The following is a 21,414-nucleotide window of genomic DNA, read 5'->3' as shown; positions in this document are numbered from 1 at the left end:
TGTGTGTCGGCAATCGGAGCTTCGCTCTCTGTCAAGATGCAGACACGTCAGATATGCTCGCACTTACGTGCTCTCGGGTACCGAAATATGGCACGTTTGATTTACAGTAAATCCGTCGTCGGTGGTACCGACGTTACAGATCAAACTGGCCACAACAATGAGACATTTTTGCCTTTTTTTTTTTTTTTTTTTGAAACATCCAGTTCCTGGGTAAAGAATACACTTTCTCTCAAATGAATTATGTTTATTAAAGTATTAAAAATGTGTCCCATTTAGAACTTGTCAGCATTCACCAACACTTCCTCTCTTTTTGTCTTTGTGATGGTCGGTGCTTTCAACTGTTGACCATTTGATCACTTATGTGTTTCCTTCCCTCTGCAGGAACGTCAGTTTTGCAAGTGACAGCGTCAGATGCAGATGATCCGACGTACGGAAACAGCGCCAAGATAGTTTACAGCATTCTGGAGGGACAGCCCTACTTCTCTGTGGACCCCAAGACAGGTACAAACCGCTTTTGGCTTCACTTTAAACACCCACTGGCCAGGGGCGGGGCTGAAATATGAGTAACCCCCCCTTCCATGTTGTCAATCTGACAACTGCGATTTCCATTAGATCAGAGTTCTTTCATGGTCACAAAAGCCAAAGACGGCACTGTGGTTTTTACTTGTCTGAGTCCATTAAGTGTTTAGGACAGCTGTAATGAACCTTATCAGATAGTGTTTGATGATGGTCGCTGAGTTCCTGTGTACTGCTTTCAGCAGTGCAGCTAGGTCTTTACGGGGACAATCAACCGACGGCCTCCACCCGCTCCATTGTTTTTGGTGAAAGAGGAGGTGCACTGAAGGGTCCTATTGTATAGCTCAATAAGTATCAGGAACCACTGCTGATTATATTATGCTTTTTGGCTTTTTCACCTTTACTTTATTGTGTTATATATCTTTTTCTGTGCATTTATTAGGTTTACAAAGTGAAAAAGCCCAAAGTCACACATTCATAAACTGCTCCAAACAGCTCTGTTGTAGTCCAGCCTTATGTAATACACGTTATAATGTTCACCTAGCTGCTAGGGTGGCACGCCCTTAAACCAAGCTAGTTAGAGCAGAGGCCTGAAGAGTTCAGATGGTTGTATCACCATGTCCAGGAGAGGGTGTAAAGTTAAACGTTACATATGAAAGACTCATTTAGTTCAAGTTGAGATAAATTACCAGTCTGAAACGGCTTGCTTCAGTCTAGGTTGCAAAGCTGGTTCGGGTTGTTCTGCCTGTGTTTTGTGATCAGACTCCAAGGTTTTTGGGTAGGATCATACTCTGCTTCTGACTGGTTAGTAGTCCTTACCTAGGTACTGTCAGGGCCCTCATACTCTGCTTCTGACTGGTTAGTAGTCCTTACCTAGGTACTGTGAGGGCCCTCATACTCTGCTTCTGACTGGTTAGTAGTCCTTACCTAGGTACTGTCAGGGCCCTCATACTCTGCTTCTGACTGGCTAGTAGTCCTTACCTAGGTACTGTCAGGGCATGCCCTCATACTCTGCTTCTGACTGGCTAGTAGTCCTTACCTAGGTACTGTCAGGGCATGCCCTCATACTCTGCTTCTGACTGGCTAGTAGTCCTTACCTAGGTACTGTCAGGGCCCTCATACTCTGCTTCTGACTGAGCTCAACACACAGGATGAGAAGAGGAGCTGCAGCAATGTGCAGTACAGCAACAAAAATATGTTGTTGTTGTTTTTTTAAATTAAACCACATAAACCTATTCTGGTGCAACCTCTAAATACATTTATGAACCTAAAAATGATCATAATATGAAATCTTTAATATATCAGGTAAACATATATTAAATATAGACTTATTTTAAGTATAAAGAAAATGTTAGTATAAGTATCAGGCAGAAAAATTCACATGTGCCAAACATGTACAATGTTTTCTAACTACAGTCTTTATTCCAACAATTTCCACCAAGGGTAATGTTAAGGAAAGGCTGTGGTCAGCTTCAATAGGGTTTGATAGCATGCCTATGGCTAAGAACCAGGAAATAAGCAGCTTCTGTGTCACCAGTAGATGTACTGTATAGAAATTCATATCCCAGCTTTTCAGGGTGAGACTTGAAAGAGACTCATTAATGAAACGTTCATGCAGAGATTTGATCTTATGTTTGGTCTTTGTAGCCTTAATTTTGCATTTCCATCTTGTTTCAAAGTGGCTGATTCTTGCATGCAATGCAAACATGCGACATGTAATGTAATACAAATACACCTGCACAATTGACTTTATATTAGATTGTTGAGCATGGCATGGAATAAATCACTCTTAGCACACATGAATACCTGTCTGATTTAACATCTTTCAGCAATAAGATCATATTTTAGGTAAATTCAGTACAATTTTATGAATCCACAATGACAATATGATGTTGGGCATCAGTAAAAAACAGACAAGGGACAAAAGCATGCAAAGACGCATTATTACAAGCAAAACAATCGGATCTGCTCCAGAATCTAACAGGTTCTCCCTTGACCCATGCTACTCCCTTCCTTCCCGGCCTGTTATCATGAACCATACGTTCAAAAAGACACAAAAGACTGAGCACAGTAACAAGCTAAACGCTAACTTTTTCAAGTGGTTGCCGCCTTGGCAACCAGGAATAAGCTTTTGGTTGCTGAAATTGACACCACGGTCCCCATGTTTTTAACTGCCTATATTTGGAGCAATCCATTTCTTGTGCAACTGTACCTCACATTTAAAAAAAAAAAGAAACAATGAGATAATGGCTGGGAAGATAATTTCCCATCCCTCTCGAGTAGGGCAGCAACGGATCACAAAACTCATGGATGGGATCACTGTTTTAAGTCACGGATCGGATCAATGTTTGGATCAGCACAAACAGGGAGCATTTACATGATTACTAAAAATGTAATAATAATGACTTTTAACTATAATTACTTCTTCCACAAGTAAATTGCTGAGAAATTGCTGAAACAGATAAGAAAAGGGTATTTTACAATAACTTTGAATGCACCACGAGGTTTGCCTGTTTACCAGTAAACAACATTTAGTAAAATACAGTCGCACTCTTATACCGCTTAGCTGTCAGCGTTCTAACAGAGGTTGATCCAGTTACTACTGTAGCTAACAAAAGGCTAACGTTCCCTCTTGTGTAACGTGTTATTTCAATCAGGAGAGACATGTCTTTTGCAATTAGACTCCATCACGATACAAATCTTTCATATATATGTACAGTATATAGGGGTAGAGAACCATCAGACCCCAGATGGAATCTAGACACTGGTGGTGTCTCCGGACCGGTCAGCTGGAGTAGATGACACTCTGACAGATTACACTCTTGGCCTCTAACGACAGCTGAAAAGCAAAGGGAAAGACACATTAAAAGCAGGGTTGTGACTCTGTGATTGGCCCTTACCATTGTGTAACAATTCCGATTGGTTTAGCAGGAAGGTGAACGCCTCCAACAGTAGATTGGAGTTGGGTAGATCATTGGATAAGGGTGAGGTCTTCCTGAAAGAATTTACACTGAGATACATTTTTATCAGGAGAGACTAGTTGCAGATATGCAACAGTTATACACAGCATGATACCATGTACATTTATTAGGATAACAGCTGATTTGATTTAGGAGTGCATCAATTAAAAGTTAGGCCCTCCTGAAAGAATTTACGCTGATCTACATGAGTGTTTAATAGCGTGACAGGCAGGTTGCCTCTAACGTCTGTTTCATAGCATCAGAGAGCAGCGCAGACAAATCCACGTTGCTATTTGGTCCGGTAGATACCAGACACCGGTGCCATAATAGCACCGGATTGTAACATGCGTTGTTAACGTGAACAGAAAAATGCCTTGCCTGTGTCTTTTCATGGCAAACACGTCGCACAACAGCTGAAATGTTGCTCGCACGAACGCAGTGTTAAAATTTACAGAGACAACCAAATCAAATATTGACTTCTTTTGAAATACATTTTCCAGTTTCGTAAGTTTTGAACATGTGGTTGCGAAAAGGGGATCTGCACGTGTCATACTCACTGCTCTGCCTCACCAGGGACCGCTTCCCACTTCTACGCTCCTCAAATTGAAAGATATGTTGGGCAGTTTCACAGTTTGACACACTGCAGTTTTTAATCCACACACGGTGCGGCATTTAAGGATAAGGAAGCATTACACATCTTTTAATTAAAGATGAAATTGATATATGTTCCAACTGTTATCAATATTGGCCTTTAAGTGTTAATGTGTCTAAATGATTTGCAACGCAGCGGAGAACTTGACATGTCGGAACAGAAAGGATTTAGAAAAGAGGCTCTGAATGAAACAACCCCCTTCATCTCTGTCTGTCTGTCCCACACAAAAGCTTTCCCAGACGTGACAATGTGTCCATTAAAGACACGAGATAATAAAAAAAGCCTTGTAGAGTCAGTATACAGAGAATATCAAAGTGTCTTCAAAGCGTATTCCACTCAGTGTGAATGGAATTAGCTAGAGAAAGGAACAAGGCTTTAGTAGACAAGCTTGTGTGTGGTGTGTGTGTGTGTGTGTGTGTGTGTGTGTGTGTGTGGTGTGTGTGTGTGTGTGTGTGTGTGTGTGTGTGTGTGTGTGTGTGTGTGTGTGTGTGTGTGTGTGTGTGTGTGTGTGGTGTGTGTGTGTGTGTGTGTGTGTGTGTGTGTGTGTGTGTGTGTGTGTGTGTGTGTGTGTGTGTGTGTGTGTTTCCTTTATACAAAGACAGCTTTACAATGAGACGGCCTTAACTTTTTATTTTTAAGTTTTGCAGAATGTCAGCACTTTGTTGTGTTTCCATTTGATGCTTCTGGCATAATAGATTATGATAAATAATATAACACCTTTACTCTCAGTAATGCAATCTGCAGTTTGTGGAATTTTCTGGGGAAATTTGTTGAGGTACCAATGTCGCAGCAGCCCTCTTCCTTAGTCTAGATTGACAGCGTTTCATTTCTGGGATTGCTCCGTTGCCGCTGGAAATTCCACCGGCTGTCCCTCATCTTCCGTTTTCTTTGAGTTGGCATTCTACACCCCGTTCGATTTATGAGGAGTATGGTTAACTGTTTTCAGCTTATCACAGCCCAAGAGGATTGTGATTGGTTCAAAGAAATGCCAATACCTAGAGCACGTTTTTCTCCCATCCCGGAATGCTGTGTGTACTAGCCTGACCCAGTTAATGTCCTCATCTAGGTGGTCTTTGGAGACTCCCAGTAGGCAAGGTCAGCCGCGAGAGCACATGCACAGGAGCATTCAGAAAGCCAGGTAACCTCCCTCACATACACAGGTACACCGATGAAGCACTGGCCTCGCAATTTGTCAGCTTCACCTCAATAATCCTGTCAGTTTGAAACATGCCCATATGAAACTAGCACAATATAAGTGCGCTTCAAAATTTATCTGTCGCTAGCCCTTTTCTACCATTTTCTCTCTCTTGTACTCTGTTGTGTGTGTGTGTGGTGTGTGTGGTGTAGTGGTGTGTGTGTGTGTGTGTGTGTGGTGTGTGTGTGTGTGTGTGTGTTTGTGTGTGGTGTTGTGTGTGTGTGTGTGTGGTGTGTGTGGTGTGTGTGTGTGTGTGTGTGTGTGGTGTGTGCGCGTGCGTGCGTGCTGCTGCGTGCGTCCAGCGGCTGAATGCTAACGTGCTGTTTGACATTGTGCAGAGTGCTCAGGCTGGCAGGTGGTTGGATTAATGAAATGTCAACACAGAACCTTGGTGTAAATACAGCGGAATTCAGATAGTTGCAAATTAATGGACATCTTTATAGTCATCTGCTGTAAACCTTGCATGTACTGTACAGTTTAGGTCAAAACCTTGTGGGAGTTTGCACAGGATGGCATTGAGATTGCCTTGTCACGAGGGGACTACACACTCAAGATCACTGCTACACGCCGTTCAAAAACGGCCATATACCATGGTTCACTCCCCTGTTCGGGAGGGCTGGCCATTCACTGAGTCTGTGGTAGATTTAATTTGTACAGAAGCAACTGTACCCAAATCTACAGTCACACCATTCCACAACCAGAAACCATGCATTACAGGAACCATCTGGGAGGCCATGAACACACACACTGTTGCCTACAAACAGGACCGCAGTCAGAATAATAAAGCGGCGGAGTACAACGTGAGAAGAGCAGTAAAGGAGGGAATAGGTGAGTAAGGACAGAAAGTGGAGCTAGAATTCCAGGAGGGGGAAACCTCAGAAGCATGTGGCAAGATCCAAGACCTATGCCCCCCCCCCCCCCCCCCCCGTCCTTGTCAAGTGCTCATAGACCATTGGCAGCCAACAAGCACAAACAGCCAAAGCAGAGGTTAATGGAAGGGTGTGTGTGTGTAATGACCCCTCCCACTCTGGGGTGGCTCTGGCTATTTTTCCGGCAGGTGTTTAGGAGGCAGTCCGAGTGGGAGAAGCATGGGCGTCAATTTCAAGTGTGTAAGCCAGTGGCGGTTTTAGACACATTTTACTAGGGGGGGCCAAGGAGGGGCCAGTGTTTAACCAGGGGGGCACATTACAAAATGGCAACAAAATATATTTAAAGATTATAAACTTTATTTTACTTTAAAATCATATCCACATACTCTTGTACAAGAGTGAGTGCAGGTGCAAGAGAGGTAGGGCAATAAAAAATGAAAAATGTCTACATGCATAGCAACATGCATAGCAATATGTTGAGTCCATCCTGACAGAATACTCAAGCCATGGAGGAAGATTATAGCCTAGATATATTATTGGCCTGAAGCACTGTCTCCTGTCCCCCATCAAAATGGTTGGGAATATATTCAAGTTGGGCTGTACTGGTAGCTACATCATGCTTGGACTTATGGATATCTGTAGAATGCCAAAGTTGACTAAAAAGAGGAATAGAAAATTCTATTTTGGAAATTGATCTTAATGCCTTAATTAAAAAAAATTAGGTTTAAGAATTTAAGGACACCAATTTTCTTTGTGAATGAATAATGAATCTAAAATACAAGGGGCATGAGTAAGTACAGCCCTGAAATTAGATCCATGTCAATGCAAATCAAACCAGCTGTGAGGCTAACTGAAAACAAACCATGCCAATCTCTAGGTATGGTGAAGGGTATGTGATGATGGGGGGGCTATTTTAATTCCAAGGCCAAGGGAACTTTATCAGGATGCACAGTATCCTGATCCATGAAATAACTGGCCTTTAATAATAAAAATCTGCCTGCCTCTATGGGAATTTATCACTAGGAGTGTGTATTCTTATGCTCTCAGTATTTTAAGGAAGAACATTTTTTCAATTATATGAGACAGTGTTTATTCAAAAAGAACAGTTGGTTTCCTTAAAGGTTGGCTATTTCCTTTTTTTTTTTTTTATATATATATCACGGCGATATGATCAATTTCCAAGATAGGATTTTTTAAATTCCTCTTTTTAGTCAACTTAAGCATGGGTTCCTAAACTTATGCACACCACTGTATGCGTGTATACCTGCATGCATTTCAGAATGTAGGCCAAGTATGTACTTAAAAGAAGAAACCGAGCCATATTGACACAAAAAGAATTTTACAGCAGAAAGCACCAATTTAAGAACACACAGTAGACCTACAAGGAAATAGTAATTGCGCTGCTTTGCAAATAGTAAGAACCTTCTTCATCCCAAACCTGATGGTGCAGTACTTGGTCCACATGGATCCACTTGCTGTCCCTCTGGCTTTCCCTCCCTGTAGGTGTTCTTCCTCCTCACCCTCTTCTTCATCCTCCTCACCCTCTGGAATCTCCCTCTCTGTGTCAGAGCCCTCCCCTTCATCACATGCCCTCTTCCAAACTCCCCCTACTCCTCTGGCTCTCCCTCTTCCTGCTCCTCAACCCCTTGATTTGCTTCTCTCATTGCTGTTTTCCCCACTTTTTGTGGATTGAGGATGCTATATTCCTTCCTCGTTTCATATTAACTATTAGAAGAAGAAAAAGTGTGTGTTACATTTGTGCCTTACCAGAAAGCCTGTTGACTTACTTTACATAAAAGTATTTGTTATTGCAATGCAACAGCCAAGACGGATGACGTTACGTTTTAACACCACAACATGGTGTAGACCTAGCAAGGACACTGATATTTGGATATTTGCTTCTGCTTTGATGAGTTTGCTTAAATATGATTAAGTTCTGAACATATTGAGACCAGACATTTACTAATGGGATTTCATTCTCAGTGTGAGGAACAAAAGGAACACGATTCTGTGCAAGAACAACAAGTCACTTACGTGATGAAATGGTTTTGCCGCTCTTACTTGGTAGAACATTGCCTCGCACCTGCTCTTCATCTTGATCAATATGATTAGTTTGACAGTTCCCCTTTTATACCACACACACACACACACACCACACACACACACACACACACACACACACACACACACACACACACACACACAGGAAATTAATTCTAGGCTTTGGCCACACGCTCAACAGCCAGTCTGTCCCGGAGGCCAGCTGCTGAATGCTGAAGGCTTGTTTAACAAGAGGCGGCTGACAGATGAACTTAGTGGTGCAGGCAGGTGGGAGCCCAACACAACATGTTTGCTGGAGTTTACCTGACATCAGTGGGGAGAGGCGAGGGAGGAAGGGAAGTAAGAAGAGAGCGAGAAAGAGGTGTGGGATAGGAACCTGTGATGAGAGAACAGGAATGGAATAGAAAAGAAGGAGACAGGGTAAAGGAGGAGTTGACGAGGGGACTGTACTGTAATAGCTGGGGTGGGGAGGTGAGCTGAATCTTATCTTTCCCTTTGTAAGAACCAAACAAAAACAAGACCTCCCCCAGAGTTATTTCTCTTTCTTTTTTTTGGACACTACTAAATAATCCAGTTCTCCTCTGATTACTAAATGTGCATCAAAGCTGGGGTAAGGCAGTATGTTTTTGTGCCGTTAGACAAACTCAAATTCAATAATAATGTTCAGCATTTTGGAATTCAAGTGGTCTGAGGAAAAACCAGACTTGGGTACCTCCTCTTGGCTCTGTTTTCAGCCCGTGATGGGGAAACTTTGGCCAATCAAAGGTCATTTCCTAGAGAGAGCATTCCTATTGGCTGTTCCACACATGCAACTGAGAAAGGAGTTGCAAAGACAGAGTCTCCAGGGAAATAATTAAAACGTGGGTTGTAACATTGGTATGTCCAGCATCTGACTCCAAGATACACAAAATGAACTACACAGCAGAGATGTTATTTACCAAATAGACGGCTGGAGCCTGCTGCAGACTCTGGTGGCGGCTGCGTCGGACGCGTGCAGGTCTCCACATTCAAAGACAGATAACCGGACACGCGGGTCGTAAAACAGCCAGGTGGAACCATAACAAATTGTCATTCAATATCGTGAGCAATCCAGTAGAGCCCGACCGATGAAGGAGATTTGAGGCCGTTACCAATATGAATATTTGGTTATTGGTTATTTAAGAATCCAATATGCTGACCGTGCAGATCTGAAAGTAAAAGCCCTGATGCAGGGAAGTCATTGTTGTCCTCACGTGGTATTTGGCAAAATGCACCTTTATGACCCAGGACGCAAAGCCTTCTTTTTTCTAATTTAAAAAAAAAATAAAAATGACAAGATCATTTAGGTGGATGGAAAAAAAAAAGGTTAAAAGGCTCTACCCTCTCTTGAAGTAAAAACACATAACCCTCCTCAATGTAGTTCTTGTTTTCTCTCATTAGCTTGTTTTATAGGGGATACAAAAAGGCCGCTCCAAGCAGGGGCACCGACTCGGTCTCTCTCTCTCTCTCTCTCTCTCTCTCTCTCTCTCTCGCTCTCTCTCTCTCTCGCTCTCTCTCTCGCTCTCGCTCTCGCTCTCGCTCTCTTTCTCTCTGAATAAAAAAAATAAAAGACACCCCGTGAATATGCACCAAACAGCCATTCTTTCTTACGCTTATCTGTGCCATGTTGATATCATCCAGTCATTTCCTTTTTGTGCAGCTCTCTGGTGGCCTTGGAACGGAGGTGCATGGCTCGGTGCCTTCATGCTTGTATGAGCACATGAATTATCAGGAGAGAAAAGGATGGCTAACCTTGGCTTTTTCTGAAGTGGAGAGAATCACAGGCTGAAAGCCAAACATTCAGAGTGACAAAACGGCTGTGCGTGTGTGTGTGGTGTGTGTGTGTGTGTGTGTGTGTTGTGTGTGTGTGTGTGTGTGTGTGTGTGGGGGGGGGGGGACCCTTTTAGTCTAAAGTCCCTCTCTTTATTTTCTCTTCCTCTCTCTTGCTTTCCTTTTTCCTTCCTCCTCAGTAGATGCAGTGTTGAGCTTAGAGAAATCAAAGTTAAAGTTAAGTTCTAAAGTCATGTACTGAAGTAGAATGTTAACGTACTTCATATTTCAGTAGCTAATATTAAGTATTCAGTAGCTAAACATAATTGTATTTTATGGCTGTAGATACCAGTTACTCACAAAATGTGATAAGCTCATTGAGTACATTATTGCTTTTAATTCAGCTACCCAACATTACATAATGAGTCATTAGTCGTCTAAGCACCACCTGGAACAGATACAACAATTCGTCTATAATCTAAAATGACGTTAAATGAGTATGTTTACCTCTGATAAGATTACCATGAAGCCATGCTAAGTAATCTTTTTATTTTATTTTAAATGACTATGTATTGATAAGTCTTACATTTCCGGGCTGTTCGTGTGTCGCCATTCTCGAAACCTCTTGGATGGAAAAGAAAAAAAATAGATGGTGTAACGAGGCAGGCCTGCTTGGTTCTTTCTGTGACTGATATATAACGTGTGTATTTACAAAGAATATGAATATGTCATTCAGCAGTGGTGGCCTAAAGGTTAGAGACCCGAGCTCTAGGGAGGAGGAGGTCTTGGGTTCAATCCCCAGACCAACAGGAATAAATCTGGGTGAAAGAGCAGCGCTCATTAGCACCACTGAGGTGCCCTTGAGCAAGGCCCGTAACCTCCAACTGCTTCAGCGGAGCGGTCAGTGGCCGGCAGATCTGACTGTGGTTGTACCGGGGGGGCTTCCAGGTAGGAATGTGGAACTGTGTGAATGTGATCGGGGCGTTCCTGCAGACGAGAAGCTGCCTCTCAGTGAACCTTCCCTGAATAAATAAAGGTTAAATAAATTTAAAAAGAAACTCTCCAATCAAAGGACTGTTGTAGACAAAATACACACGACAATACACTAGTGAGAGCAAATTACATTTAACCATGTATCCATCTAATTTATATAGCTCACATTACTGTATTACTGTGTGAATATTTAACTTAATGTATTGAATTGCGTTGGTGTGTGCACATCGATCTCTTTAAGAGAATAGCAGGGCCGGCATGTGTGTGTGGCATAGACCGTTATATTACGTAATATAATTATATAATATGTATACAGTCTATGGTGTGTGGGGAGTGTGTGGTAGAGCAAGTGAGAGAGTGACTGCAATTAGCTTAGGAGCAAATAGCAACTCTAGAGGCATAGTGGGAGAAACAAAGTGTCTCCCCTGTTCTTTCTGAGCACAGTGGAAAATCTGTAGCAGGAAAAGTTAACCCTCTCCTTGATTTCATGTTTATGGAGAAGGAGAACCAGGAAATGAGTCGGGTCTTTCCATAGCCGAGCGACACATCAGTAACAGTCATCCTTACGGCCTCATGCTTTCAGCCTTACCTATCCTTAAAACTAAAAAGACCTTTCTTACTATTATGTTCATTTCTCAACTAGTGTAAACAGTAGATGATTTCTGTCCTTGTATTCTGTTAATGACCGCAATTATGAAGTTAAGAACGTGACACGAAATACAATAAAGAGATACATTCCGTATAGTCATACATTATTCTAGAGGTGCACATCAGGCTACAGCGTAGGGTCAGAGGCTCCACATACCTACGTACGTATGCTGTGGAGATAGGTCCGGCAATGCGAGAGAGTGCAAAATATACAAGGCAACCAAATGCATTCAGCAAAGCATTTTATTATATAATAAGTCCAGGTGGAGGGGAGATTTGATTGATTTTCTTTGAATGGGTAGTCTTCAAAGAAAATCTGAGCTCCTACGGAAAGAGAGAGATGGCAGAAAGCAGGCCCCGTTGCATTCTTCCACTAGATGCTTTTGCGGCCCGTCCCTTTTCATAGAGACACTATGCTATCAGGCAAGAACAGGGACGAAACCTGGCCATGGATAAGGTATTTACACCTCACCCACACACTCGAGCACTCATGTCTAGTCTGTTCCACTCATGGTCTTTCACTCCTACGGGCCTCGCTGTCAAAACTGACACACACACACAAAACACACACACACACACACACACACACACACACACACACACACACACACACACACACACACACACACACACACACACACACACACACACCACACACAGGATTGCAGAAAATAAGCTAAATTGAAAGAATTCTGGACCACTCATTTCTAAACCCTGGCTAAGGCCATGGCCACTGGTTAAATCCTTCTTATATAAATCAATGGTTTAGGTTGCCAAATCAATTTATTTATGTAGCACATGCACACATCTCCTCTACTTTAATGCTGGATAGTGTTGATAAATAATAATGCCTTATATTTAAATTGTAATATTGTGCGTGTAGAATCTGAATCTACTAGTTAAATGTAGCAGTGCAATGGCATGTGGTATGTTTTGAACGGGCACCGCACTAGTTATTACAAATCCCATTACATGTGACTGTAATATACCCTGGACTGTGTGACAGTTTATTTCTAGCTTGACCACCACCAAACCTCATCGATGAAAGCTAAGCTAAGCCGGCTTCTGAGGCTCCAGCCCCAAATGTTTTCTCAAAAGTCTTGACTCTTTTAGGGCGACTTCACAGTCTTTTGGTCGCTTTAGCGGGCTCCGTTTGTTTTAAAGCTAGAGTGAAGCTTGATATTGTTACCATGTAAAACTAAATAACGCTCTCAAGTTAAAAAAGAACTTTCTCTCCACGCCTCATCCACTGGGTTCATTATTTCCTCAGCAACAGATCACAGGCTGTTAGAAAAACACAGGAACATAATCAACCGTTGTCACTACCAACGGAATAATTAGTTATATTACAATATTACTGTCTCTGAATTGTAATGCTTTACACTACTTTTGCATTACTTTTGAGTTACTTTCACCAAAATAACAGCGGAAGTTTGACTTGACCACCCGATCAATAAAGTCTCCTCTTTAACCAATTTAATAGCTACATTGTATCGATTATTCGTAATATTTTGTATAATTAATATGAATATGCAAAGTAAAGCTATAAAAATTAAGGGTGTCAAGATTTTAATTTTAAACTGAAATCGATCAAAATTAAGTCACAATCTTAGATACTGAATAGAAAATTGGAATCTTCGATTCTGCCACGCGCCCATGTCCCGGCCGGTCGGCTTGTCTAGCGGAAAAAGGCCTGCGGGTCAGTCAACCTCCTCCAACTTGGCTACAGCCGGTCAAAAGATAGCATGGCAACTGCAGATGCTGGAGACCCATCGACTAAACTCATGTTGACAACATTTGCGTTGTTGACAAAAAAGCCACAGTTTGCAAGCTTTGCTATGTGTGTGTAAACACTGCCCTCAGGGCTCTGTCTTCGGGCCCCTTCCTTTACACCCGGACTCTGATGACACTGCCATACTTGGACTACTTAATGGCAGCAACGCTGTTACATCTTTTGATGTTACTTTTGTACTTGTTTTAATGTATGATTTGTTGTGCAGTTTACTGTACTATATGTACTAATGTGATTTAATAGTGATAGAAAATTAATATAATGTAATACAAGGTAATACAGTCTTACATTTGTACTTACAACAATCATTTGATCACAAGCAGCCTTCTGTTCCTTGACAACTTCCTGTTACACTCTACACAATATATCCCTGATCATATATTTTATTTTCCTTTTATCACTAGCAGTGGCCACAGTGTTTGCCTTTTTTAAATTTCAAGAAAGCGTGAAAAAAAACTAAAGACTAGCGCAGACGATCCACTGGGAGCTTGAATGCAGAAACATCAGTTGGACCCTAAGTGTGCTGAGCTTCCCTCCCCTTTGCTTTCTGATCTGTGTCTCTCTCTCCAAGCTAAAGCAGAGAAAAAGTATCCTCTTATCTGCCCTCTATTACTCTCATGTGTCTGTGTGCGAGGGATTACAGCGAAAACTGAGACGAGGGCATGCAGAAGAAAGCTGCATTCATAATGCCAAGTAACCTTAAATGGGGAAAATGCAAAATACAAATGCATTTCCCTCCATTGTGTTATTTGGGCTGCTCTAATTTCAGCATGACGCGGGTGGGGGAATGTGCACAGCTCAAGGTCTTTTGGTTTTCTGCTGGTGGGGTCCAGTTTTGTGTCATTCTGTCAAAAAGACTGAAGACATTACGTTTCAGTACGCCCCTTCGAATCAAATTCAACAGTGGCTTGAAACATTTGTTTATACCAAGTGAAGAACTAATTCCAAGAATCTAAAATTGTGACGATTGTGTTTCTGACATTTAATCTCTGCCTCCATCACTGTAACACCCCTTTTCAAAATTGTGTCCACTCTCTCTCTGTTCAATTCAACTGTTCTGTAGTTTTCTATTCATCAAAACTGTCTTCCTCAAAATAGGGTGAATCTACCGGGGGTAAGTGAATGGCGGAGAGATATTCAGTAGATCCCTTTCAGCTGTGCCTATGGTTTGATCTAATCTCAACCAAATGTGTGATTTACATCTTAGTCCTTCCCACCGAGAAGGCACAGGACAGATGCAAGGAGACAGGAAATGTGTTTTCACAAGGATGAGACGTCCTCTTGGCGGAGGCAGCAACTCCTTCTGCTGCAAGGCTTCCGGGGAAGCCTGCTCTTGTGTATCCTCAGTCATAGCTCCCTCCTCCATCCTCGCTCCTCGGGGAAGGAACGGGAGCTTTAAGATGGCCTTCACCAAGGTACAATAGAATCTTTGGTGTTGGATCGATCAACATTGAAATCAATCACTGTCAGTAAATAAGGTATCTTTTGTATTGCTGTGTTGCTAACTGGGATGTAATCAATGAAAAAAAACGATGGCATGTGGGAGAAAACATGTTTGATTACGACCCCGCGCTCAAGAAAAGGAAAAAAAGAATGGAGGTTTGTATCGAATAGTGGGTCAAAAATCGTGAACCAAAGCGAACCAAAGTCTGGTGTATCGTTACAGCCTTAATATTCTAGCTGGCTCCAGTCGCTGTAGTTGTTTCCCCTTTCTCACGCCAGTCCCCTCCACTCATTGTCAAACTCTCCACTTCCTTTTGTTCTCTCTCTTTTTCTCTCCTCTGTCTCTTTCTCTCTCCTCTCGCTCTCTCTCTCTCTCTCTCTCTCAGTCTATACGTGTCTCTCCTCCGGTCAATCTGTGATACAGGTGCATAATGTGTGCTTCCTGTACTGTCCAGCCTGCACCATGTCTCTCTGCTCAGTCTAAAGGGGCTGATAAGGCCAGATGGCTCTCTGCTTTGTTAGCCTCTGAAGTGAGTAATGCAGTGGAGCAGAGCCCCCGGGCTAAACACTGTCTGCATCTCATGCGGGAGCTCTGTGTGTGAGAATTCTGTCCTTGTTAGTACCAGTTTAGGTTCAGACCTTCTAAGTGTGGACAGTTTGCAAAGTGAAGTCCTTTTGACCACACTGTTAGACCAAAAGCCTGTGAACAAATAATGTCCTGGCAAAAAAAAATGGAAAGTTTATGGAAATTTCTGTTAGTCCAAAAAAATCTAAATACGAAATCACGTGTCATTACAGAAAATTCTTTCATAATAATACAGTATATTAGCAACGGGACCCAAATGATCAGTTCGACCGCCTTTTCTGTCGACGGTCGGCCGTCAAGTTGATGTGTCGGAGCCTTTAAGGAGGAGGACTAAATCATGTTGTGGACTCCACTCAAAAATGTTCATTAAAAATTATTATACTTCCTATTTTTTACAACTTTGGACTAATAAACGGAAATCATTTCTATCACTTATAATAACATTAATATCGTTATCAAATACAAAACAGCGTAAACCAAGAACTTAATATTTAAACCTGTAAGTGAGGTCAACAAAATATAATGCTACCAATTGCAACAACAAAACAGGATATGACTAAACATCTGATTAACTGAATGAGACACAAACACATATATACTGCCAGAGGACACACACAGGATAAACCGTGTGTGTGTGTGTGTGTGTGTGGTTGTTGTGGTGTGTGTGTGTGTGTGTGTGTGTGTGTGTGTGTGTGTGTTGTGTGTGTGTGTGTGTGTGTGTGTGTGTGTGTGTGTGTGTGTGTGTGTGTGTGTGTGTGTGTGTGTGTGTGTGTGTGTGTGTGTGTGTGTGTGTGTTGTGTGTGTGTGTGTGTGTGTGTGTGTGTGTGTGTGGTGTGTGTGTGTGTGTGTGTGTGTGTGTGTGTGGGTTGGGTGGGTGGGTGGGTGGGTGGATGGATGAGGATGGATGGATGGATGGATGTACGGCTTTTTGGCCGGCCCCAGGATTCAACAGTCCTTCAACCTTGGCCACGCCTTCTCCGTAACCAGACAGCACCTCCCCATGAGCGTGGTAACCACACAAAAACTAACGGTTAATATACCAGAAAATGATTCATTAACTTTTAGATGTAAAAATGTGTGCCTTCCTTTTTGAAAGTGCCAAGCTAAAAAGCAAATAAACTAGATTACAATTCAAATAAACAGGGCAATGTGTACTTTTGTGCGCACTGTAATCGTTTGGGGTGTCGCTGGCTGCAAAAGCTACGCACTTAGCAAAATGGGAGGAAGTAGTGTACCATATTATCATTTCTGGCTCTTGGTTCCTTGTGTGGCCTAAGCTTCTAAACAAGTCAGCAGTTTAGAATCTGATCTAATCCACTTTATTTTTATAAATATTTTAAATTTTTCCATCACGTTCCCAGATCTCTGCAATTCCTTGTTGAGTATAATGATATTATTACTGATAGAAATGATAGCCAAATCTACAAAGATCCAACTTGTAATACCGTTACCGTTAGAATTGAGCTCTACGTGCCTTACCTTGCAAGGAAAAGAACTGCAACATTCGCCAACAGCCACAAGGTCATCAGTGACAAATGGTGCACACCAGACACCAGCTGCCCACCCTACTCTCTGGATCACTCCAGAGTCCATAGGGCAACGCCCAAGGCCCGAAACCAGGCGACCGTATGTGGAACAAGGCTGTTACACACTCGGTCCAGGCCTCTGACTGGAAATAATGCTAGAGAAAAAGAAGAGGAAGGATGAAATGGTTTTAAAGAAGAAGAAAGAAGATTTTTGTGGAATATAGGCCTTTATGTTTATAGGACAGCTGAAGACATGAAAGAGGAAAGAAAGGATTGAACCGCTGTAAATGGGCGCACGCTCTACCCAGGCGCCAGAATAAATAGTTTAAGTGTCTGTTTAATTAGTTTAGGAAATGGGAACAATTGAGCCCATGATAATTTGTATCGTTGTAAATAAGGTGTAAATGTGTTTGTAAAATCTTACGTTTTCATGTTTTGAATTTCACTTGCATTAAATATTTATTTTTTAATCTACCTGTCCAGGGACTTTGGGCGGAAAATAGCAATTGTGCTACAAATTGGTGCAATGCATCTCTCCTTGTTCGTATACAGGGGTTAATGTTTAATAGCGCATTGTCCCTGTTTAATTAAACTTCCATTACATATATTTCTTCTCTCTTCATCTCTACCTCAGGTATCATCCGTACAGCGATGTCCAACATGGACCGTGAGACCAGGGACCACTATGCTGTGGTGATCCAGGCCAAAGATATGGCGGGCTCAGTCGGAGGACTGTCTGGGTCCACCACCGTCAACATCACCCTCACCGACGTCAACGACAACCCGCCGAAGTTTCCACAGAGTAAGTGACCCCTCTCTCACACTGTTTCTGACCAGGCAGCGATTCTAGGATCAGAGCTTCAGGGGGGTGCCTGGCACCCTTTTAACGTAATTTATTAAAACTTTATCCTACTATGCTAACTTTGCATTTTAACAATTTTGCACCTATAGACAATAGACACCAACAGATCTGAGAAAACGTAGCCACAGGGCCATTACTACAAAGGTGAGGTGGTATAACAAATGAAATCAGATATTTATCAATCTATATAATGTTGCAATAAATATATTTATATAGTATAAACGCGCTATTATCTGAAAATGGCTCAGATTTTTTTTTTTTTTAAGAAGGATCTAGGTTCTGGATTTAGTTTCACAATGCTGTAATATTCCTAGAGCAGAACTCCTGAGCTCACAGCAGATTAAAACAGACTTTTTTTTTAGCAATTATTCTTTAGCAGGGCTGGAATCAAGCCCTAACAAAAGGGCTAAAATCACCCTTGTTTCTGACAGCAGCAGGTCCCGAGTGTACCTTCTTTTTGCTTCAGCCCTTTCTTCACTGGCCATCCTTCAGTTGCTGTTGTGCTGGTTTAGTCACTCCGTGAACTAGATGCGTGTTTATAGATGTCATCATGATATAGATACAGTTCCCATAATCTCAGACTGAGAGAAAGTCTTCTGTCATTGAAGGGTCACTCTTGTATTTTTTAACACAGACCCTATTTGTTTATATTTTTTGTCCAAGTAAATCATGGGAACAACCATTATTGAAATGAGTCCAGTATTAACAAGCTTGTGCAAAAAGAGTGCAATGTAAGGTTAATATGCAATTGCGCACCTTTTAATTTCCATCCACTAAAAGTGCAGTTTTTTTCGCCTCTGACACGCTAAGTCTAAATGTCTGACATTATGGAAATGATCCCTACAGAGGTTGATCTTTTTGTTGAAGAGTAAGATTCTTTTTGTCTAAAGAGACCCTATCATACTTCTTTTTATTTTATTTATTTTTTATTTAACCTTTATTTATCCAGGTAAACTGTTTGAGAACCAATTCTCATTTACAAACATGACCTGGCCAAGAGGCTACAGAAATAGATATGAACATACTGTACAACTTTACATAGTCAAACACATGACACATAGAACAAGCAACTGAATAAAAAGGAAATAAACATACTGTACAACTTTACATAGTCAAACGCATGACACATAGAACAAGCAACTGAATAAAAAAAAGACAGTCAACGAAGAAAGAAAGAGAATAAGAGCTTAAATATGTGTGTATAAATATGGTTCATGATTGTCAGCAGGAACAAGAGTCAACAATGTAATTTTGGAGGTTTTGCTAAAGGTGGAGATTGGGATCAGAGATGTAAGTTTCAGGGTATTTTGTAGTGTATTCCAGTCATGTACTGCTGCAAAGCGGAAGGCATTGCGTCCAAAGGTAGTAGAGGTAGGAGGGGTACTAAATTTAATCAAATTACTCGATCTTGTGTGATAGGTGTTATGAAGGGCATGAAGAAGAGATAACAAATAGGGAGGTGTCTTGCCCAGGATCGTCTTGTATATAAAGAGAAACCAGTGATGTAGCCGCCGGGTGTAAAGGGAGGGCCGTCCCACCAGGTTGTACAGGTCACAATGATGAGTGTGAAAGGGTGCATTAGTAGCAAAACGAATGGCTGAATGGTAGATTGTGTCAAGTTTTTTTAGGGCTGTGTTTGGTGCCATTTTGTAAATAATATCACTATAGTCCAAAATTGGCAGTACTGTCATCTTAACAAGGGTGCATTTGTTTTTTAGCATCATATTTGGACTCTTGAGGTCCCCTAGAATAGGTTTACATCCTTCGATGTTCAAAAAACATACTATGTTTCGCAGCTCCTCTGCCTGAAACACTCCGTCTAAACTCTTGGCCCGCCTTCACTGAAAAGCCCAGTCTGCTCTGATTTGTGAGCTGACCCACTCTGTTGGGATTGGTCAACCAAATTCAAACAAGCCACTATGCTTGCTCAGGCAGCACCTATCGGCAGCACATGAGAAACTGGGCTGGCATTTTCAATCAATGACATCACTAACTGAGGTATTTCAAACAGAAATGTGGGCAAGCCGTTTTCAGGCAGTGGAGAAAACGTGTTGTCTGTGGGAGAGAAAGCTCCATTTGAGTGAAATGTAGGCTTTCTTGTACGTTATACATCCATTACATACAAAATAAACTATAGAGCACACTGAAAGATGAGTAAAAAGCTTAACAGGGGCTCTTTAACACAAAAACAGCCAAAAAATTGCTCACCAGATCCATTTAAATAAACTGTAACTTTATGATCGTGGAATACACTTCATTCAAAGTCAACAATCATCCCTTTGGTTTGTCTGAAATAAAACCAAGCTGTCAAGTACTTTCAGAACGATGCCGTGCTGCCTTAAATGCTCAAATTCGATGTGCAACCAAACTTGCAGCTAAACAGCTTTCCATGTCCATTACCCTTTGCTTTGTCGTCATTTTCCCTGCCAGCTTATTCATCTGTTCACTTGGTCAGAGCAAAAATCTAATGAAAAAACGAGTGAACATTTTAAACTGCATGTTAAAGCACTGAAAATCATTAAAATGTAAATAATGAAAGGAGTACAACGTAATGTTGTGTGGCTGTTGCAGAGAGCTACCAGCTGTACGTGGCAGAGCTGGCTCCAGTAGGGAAGGCCGTGGGTCGGATCAGAGCCAGCGACGAAGATGAGAAGCAGAACGCTGAGATGACCTACAGCATCACTAATGCCGACGCAGCTGCCATCTTCACCATCACCACCGATGCTGACCGCAAGGAGGGAATCATTTCCCTCAAGGAGGTATGAGTCAGAGATCACAACACACAGGCCAACACTGAGGCCCGTGCAATTATGTAATGTGTTTCAAATGTGAGCCGCAGTTTCAAGTGTGGCTGTGAGGGATACTGTATTTGCCAAGAACACGATAAAGCGGTTTTCTCTGGCTTGCTCTATAATTTAGTCTTCTACTAGTGTCAAGGTTTGCCCAGTTGGCCAGTATACCTTGATGTATCATTGATGTATCATCAAAGATTTTGTGTGTGTGTGGAGCGTTGGCCAGAGTGGCTAGGATGGTGGTAGGTAGGCAGACTTGCAGATTTCCAAAGGTGATTAGTTTATTTCCATGGTCTGCAGTACACAGATGATTAACCAATCAAACGTAAAGACAATTGCATGTTAAACTGATAGTGGCACTAACAGGTACATGTTCCTGGCAGCACAGCCTCACCTCCCGCTTTTTCCTCAGGAGCACAAATCCTACTATTAGCTTCGTTGAGATGAACTGCGCCTCGCCTGTAAAGCGGACGAGAGCAGGCGGCAGCAGCCGGGGGCGGGGACAAAAAGCTGCGGTAAAGACGGACAGTTTCCAGCCGATTCCAGTCGCCTTCAGGCTGGACAGGAAGTGACAAAAACACTGTGGTGCGATTCCGATTTAACAAAATATAATCAGACCCACACATCAGCTGGTACACAGTCTCCAGTTGTTTTAATTATGACAGAGTAGCTGGCAAAGTGCTCTACATGCGATCTGTTGCTGATTTTAATGAACAACAGACTGTAGATGA

General features: G+C 42.0%; 1 protein-coding gene across 1 annotated transcript in view; it reads left to right on the top strand.

Moving 5' to 3' along the window:
• Window positions 1-21,414, top strand: part of LOC116699629 (cadherin-18) — an 88,946-nt gene that overhangs the window by 39,904 nt on the left and 27,628 nt on the right. Inside the window, exons 4-6 of the mRNA XM_032532305.1 lie at window positions 382-501; window positions 17,664-17,831; window positions 20,463-20,650. Coding sequence (XP_032388196.1) covers window positions 382-501; window positions 17,664-17,831; window positions 20,463-20,650 — 476 coding nt within the window. The remainder of the gene's footprint in view (window positions 1-381; window positions 502-17,663; window positions 17,832-20,462; window positions 20,651-21,414) is intronic.

The sequence above is a fragment of the Etheostoma spectabile genome, chromosome 12 (genome assembly GCF_008692095.1).
Source record: "Etheostoma spectabile isolate EspeVRDwgs_2016 chromosome 12, UIUC_Espe_1.0, whole genome shotgun sequence".
NCBI classification, from domain to species: domain Eukaryota; kingdom Metazoa; phylum Chordata; class Actinopteri; order Perciformes; family Percidae; genus Etheostoma; species Etheostoma spectabile.
The sequence above is the reverse complement of the archived record's forward strand: the minus strand, read 5'-3'. Positions and strand labels throughout refer to the sequence as shown.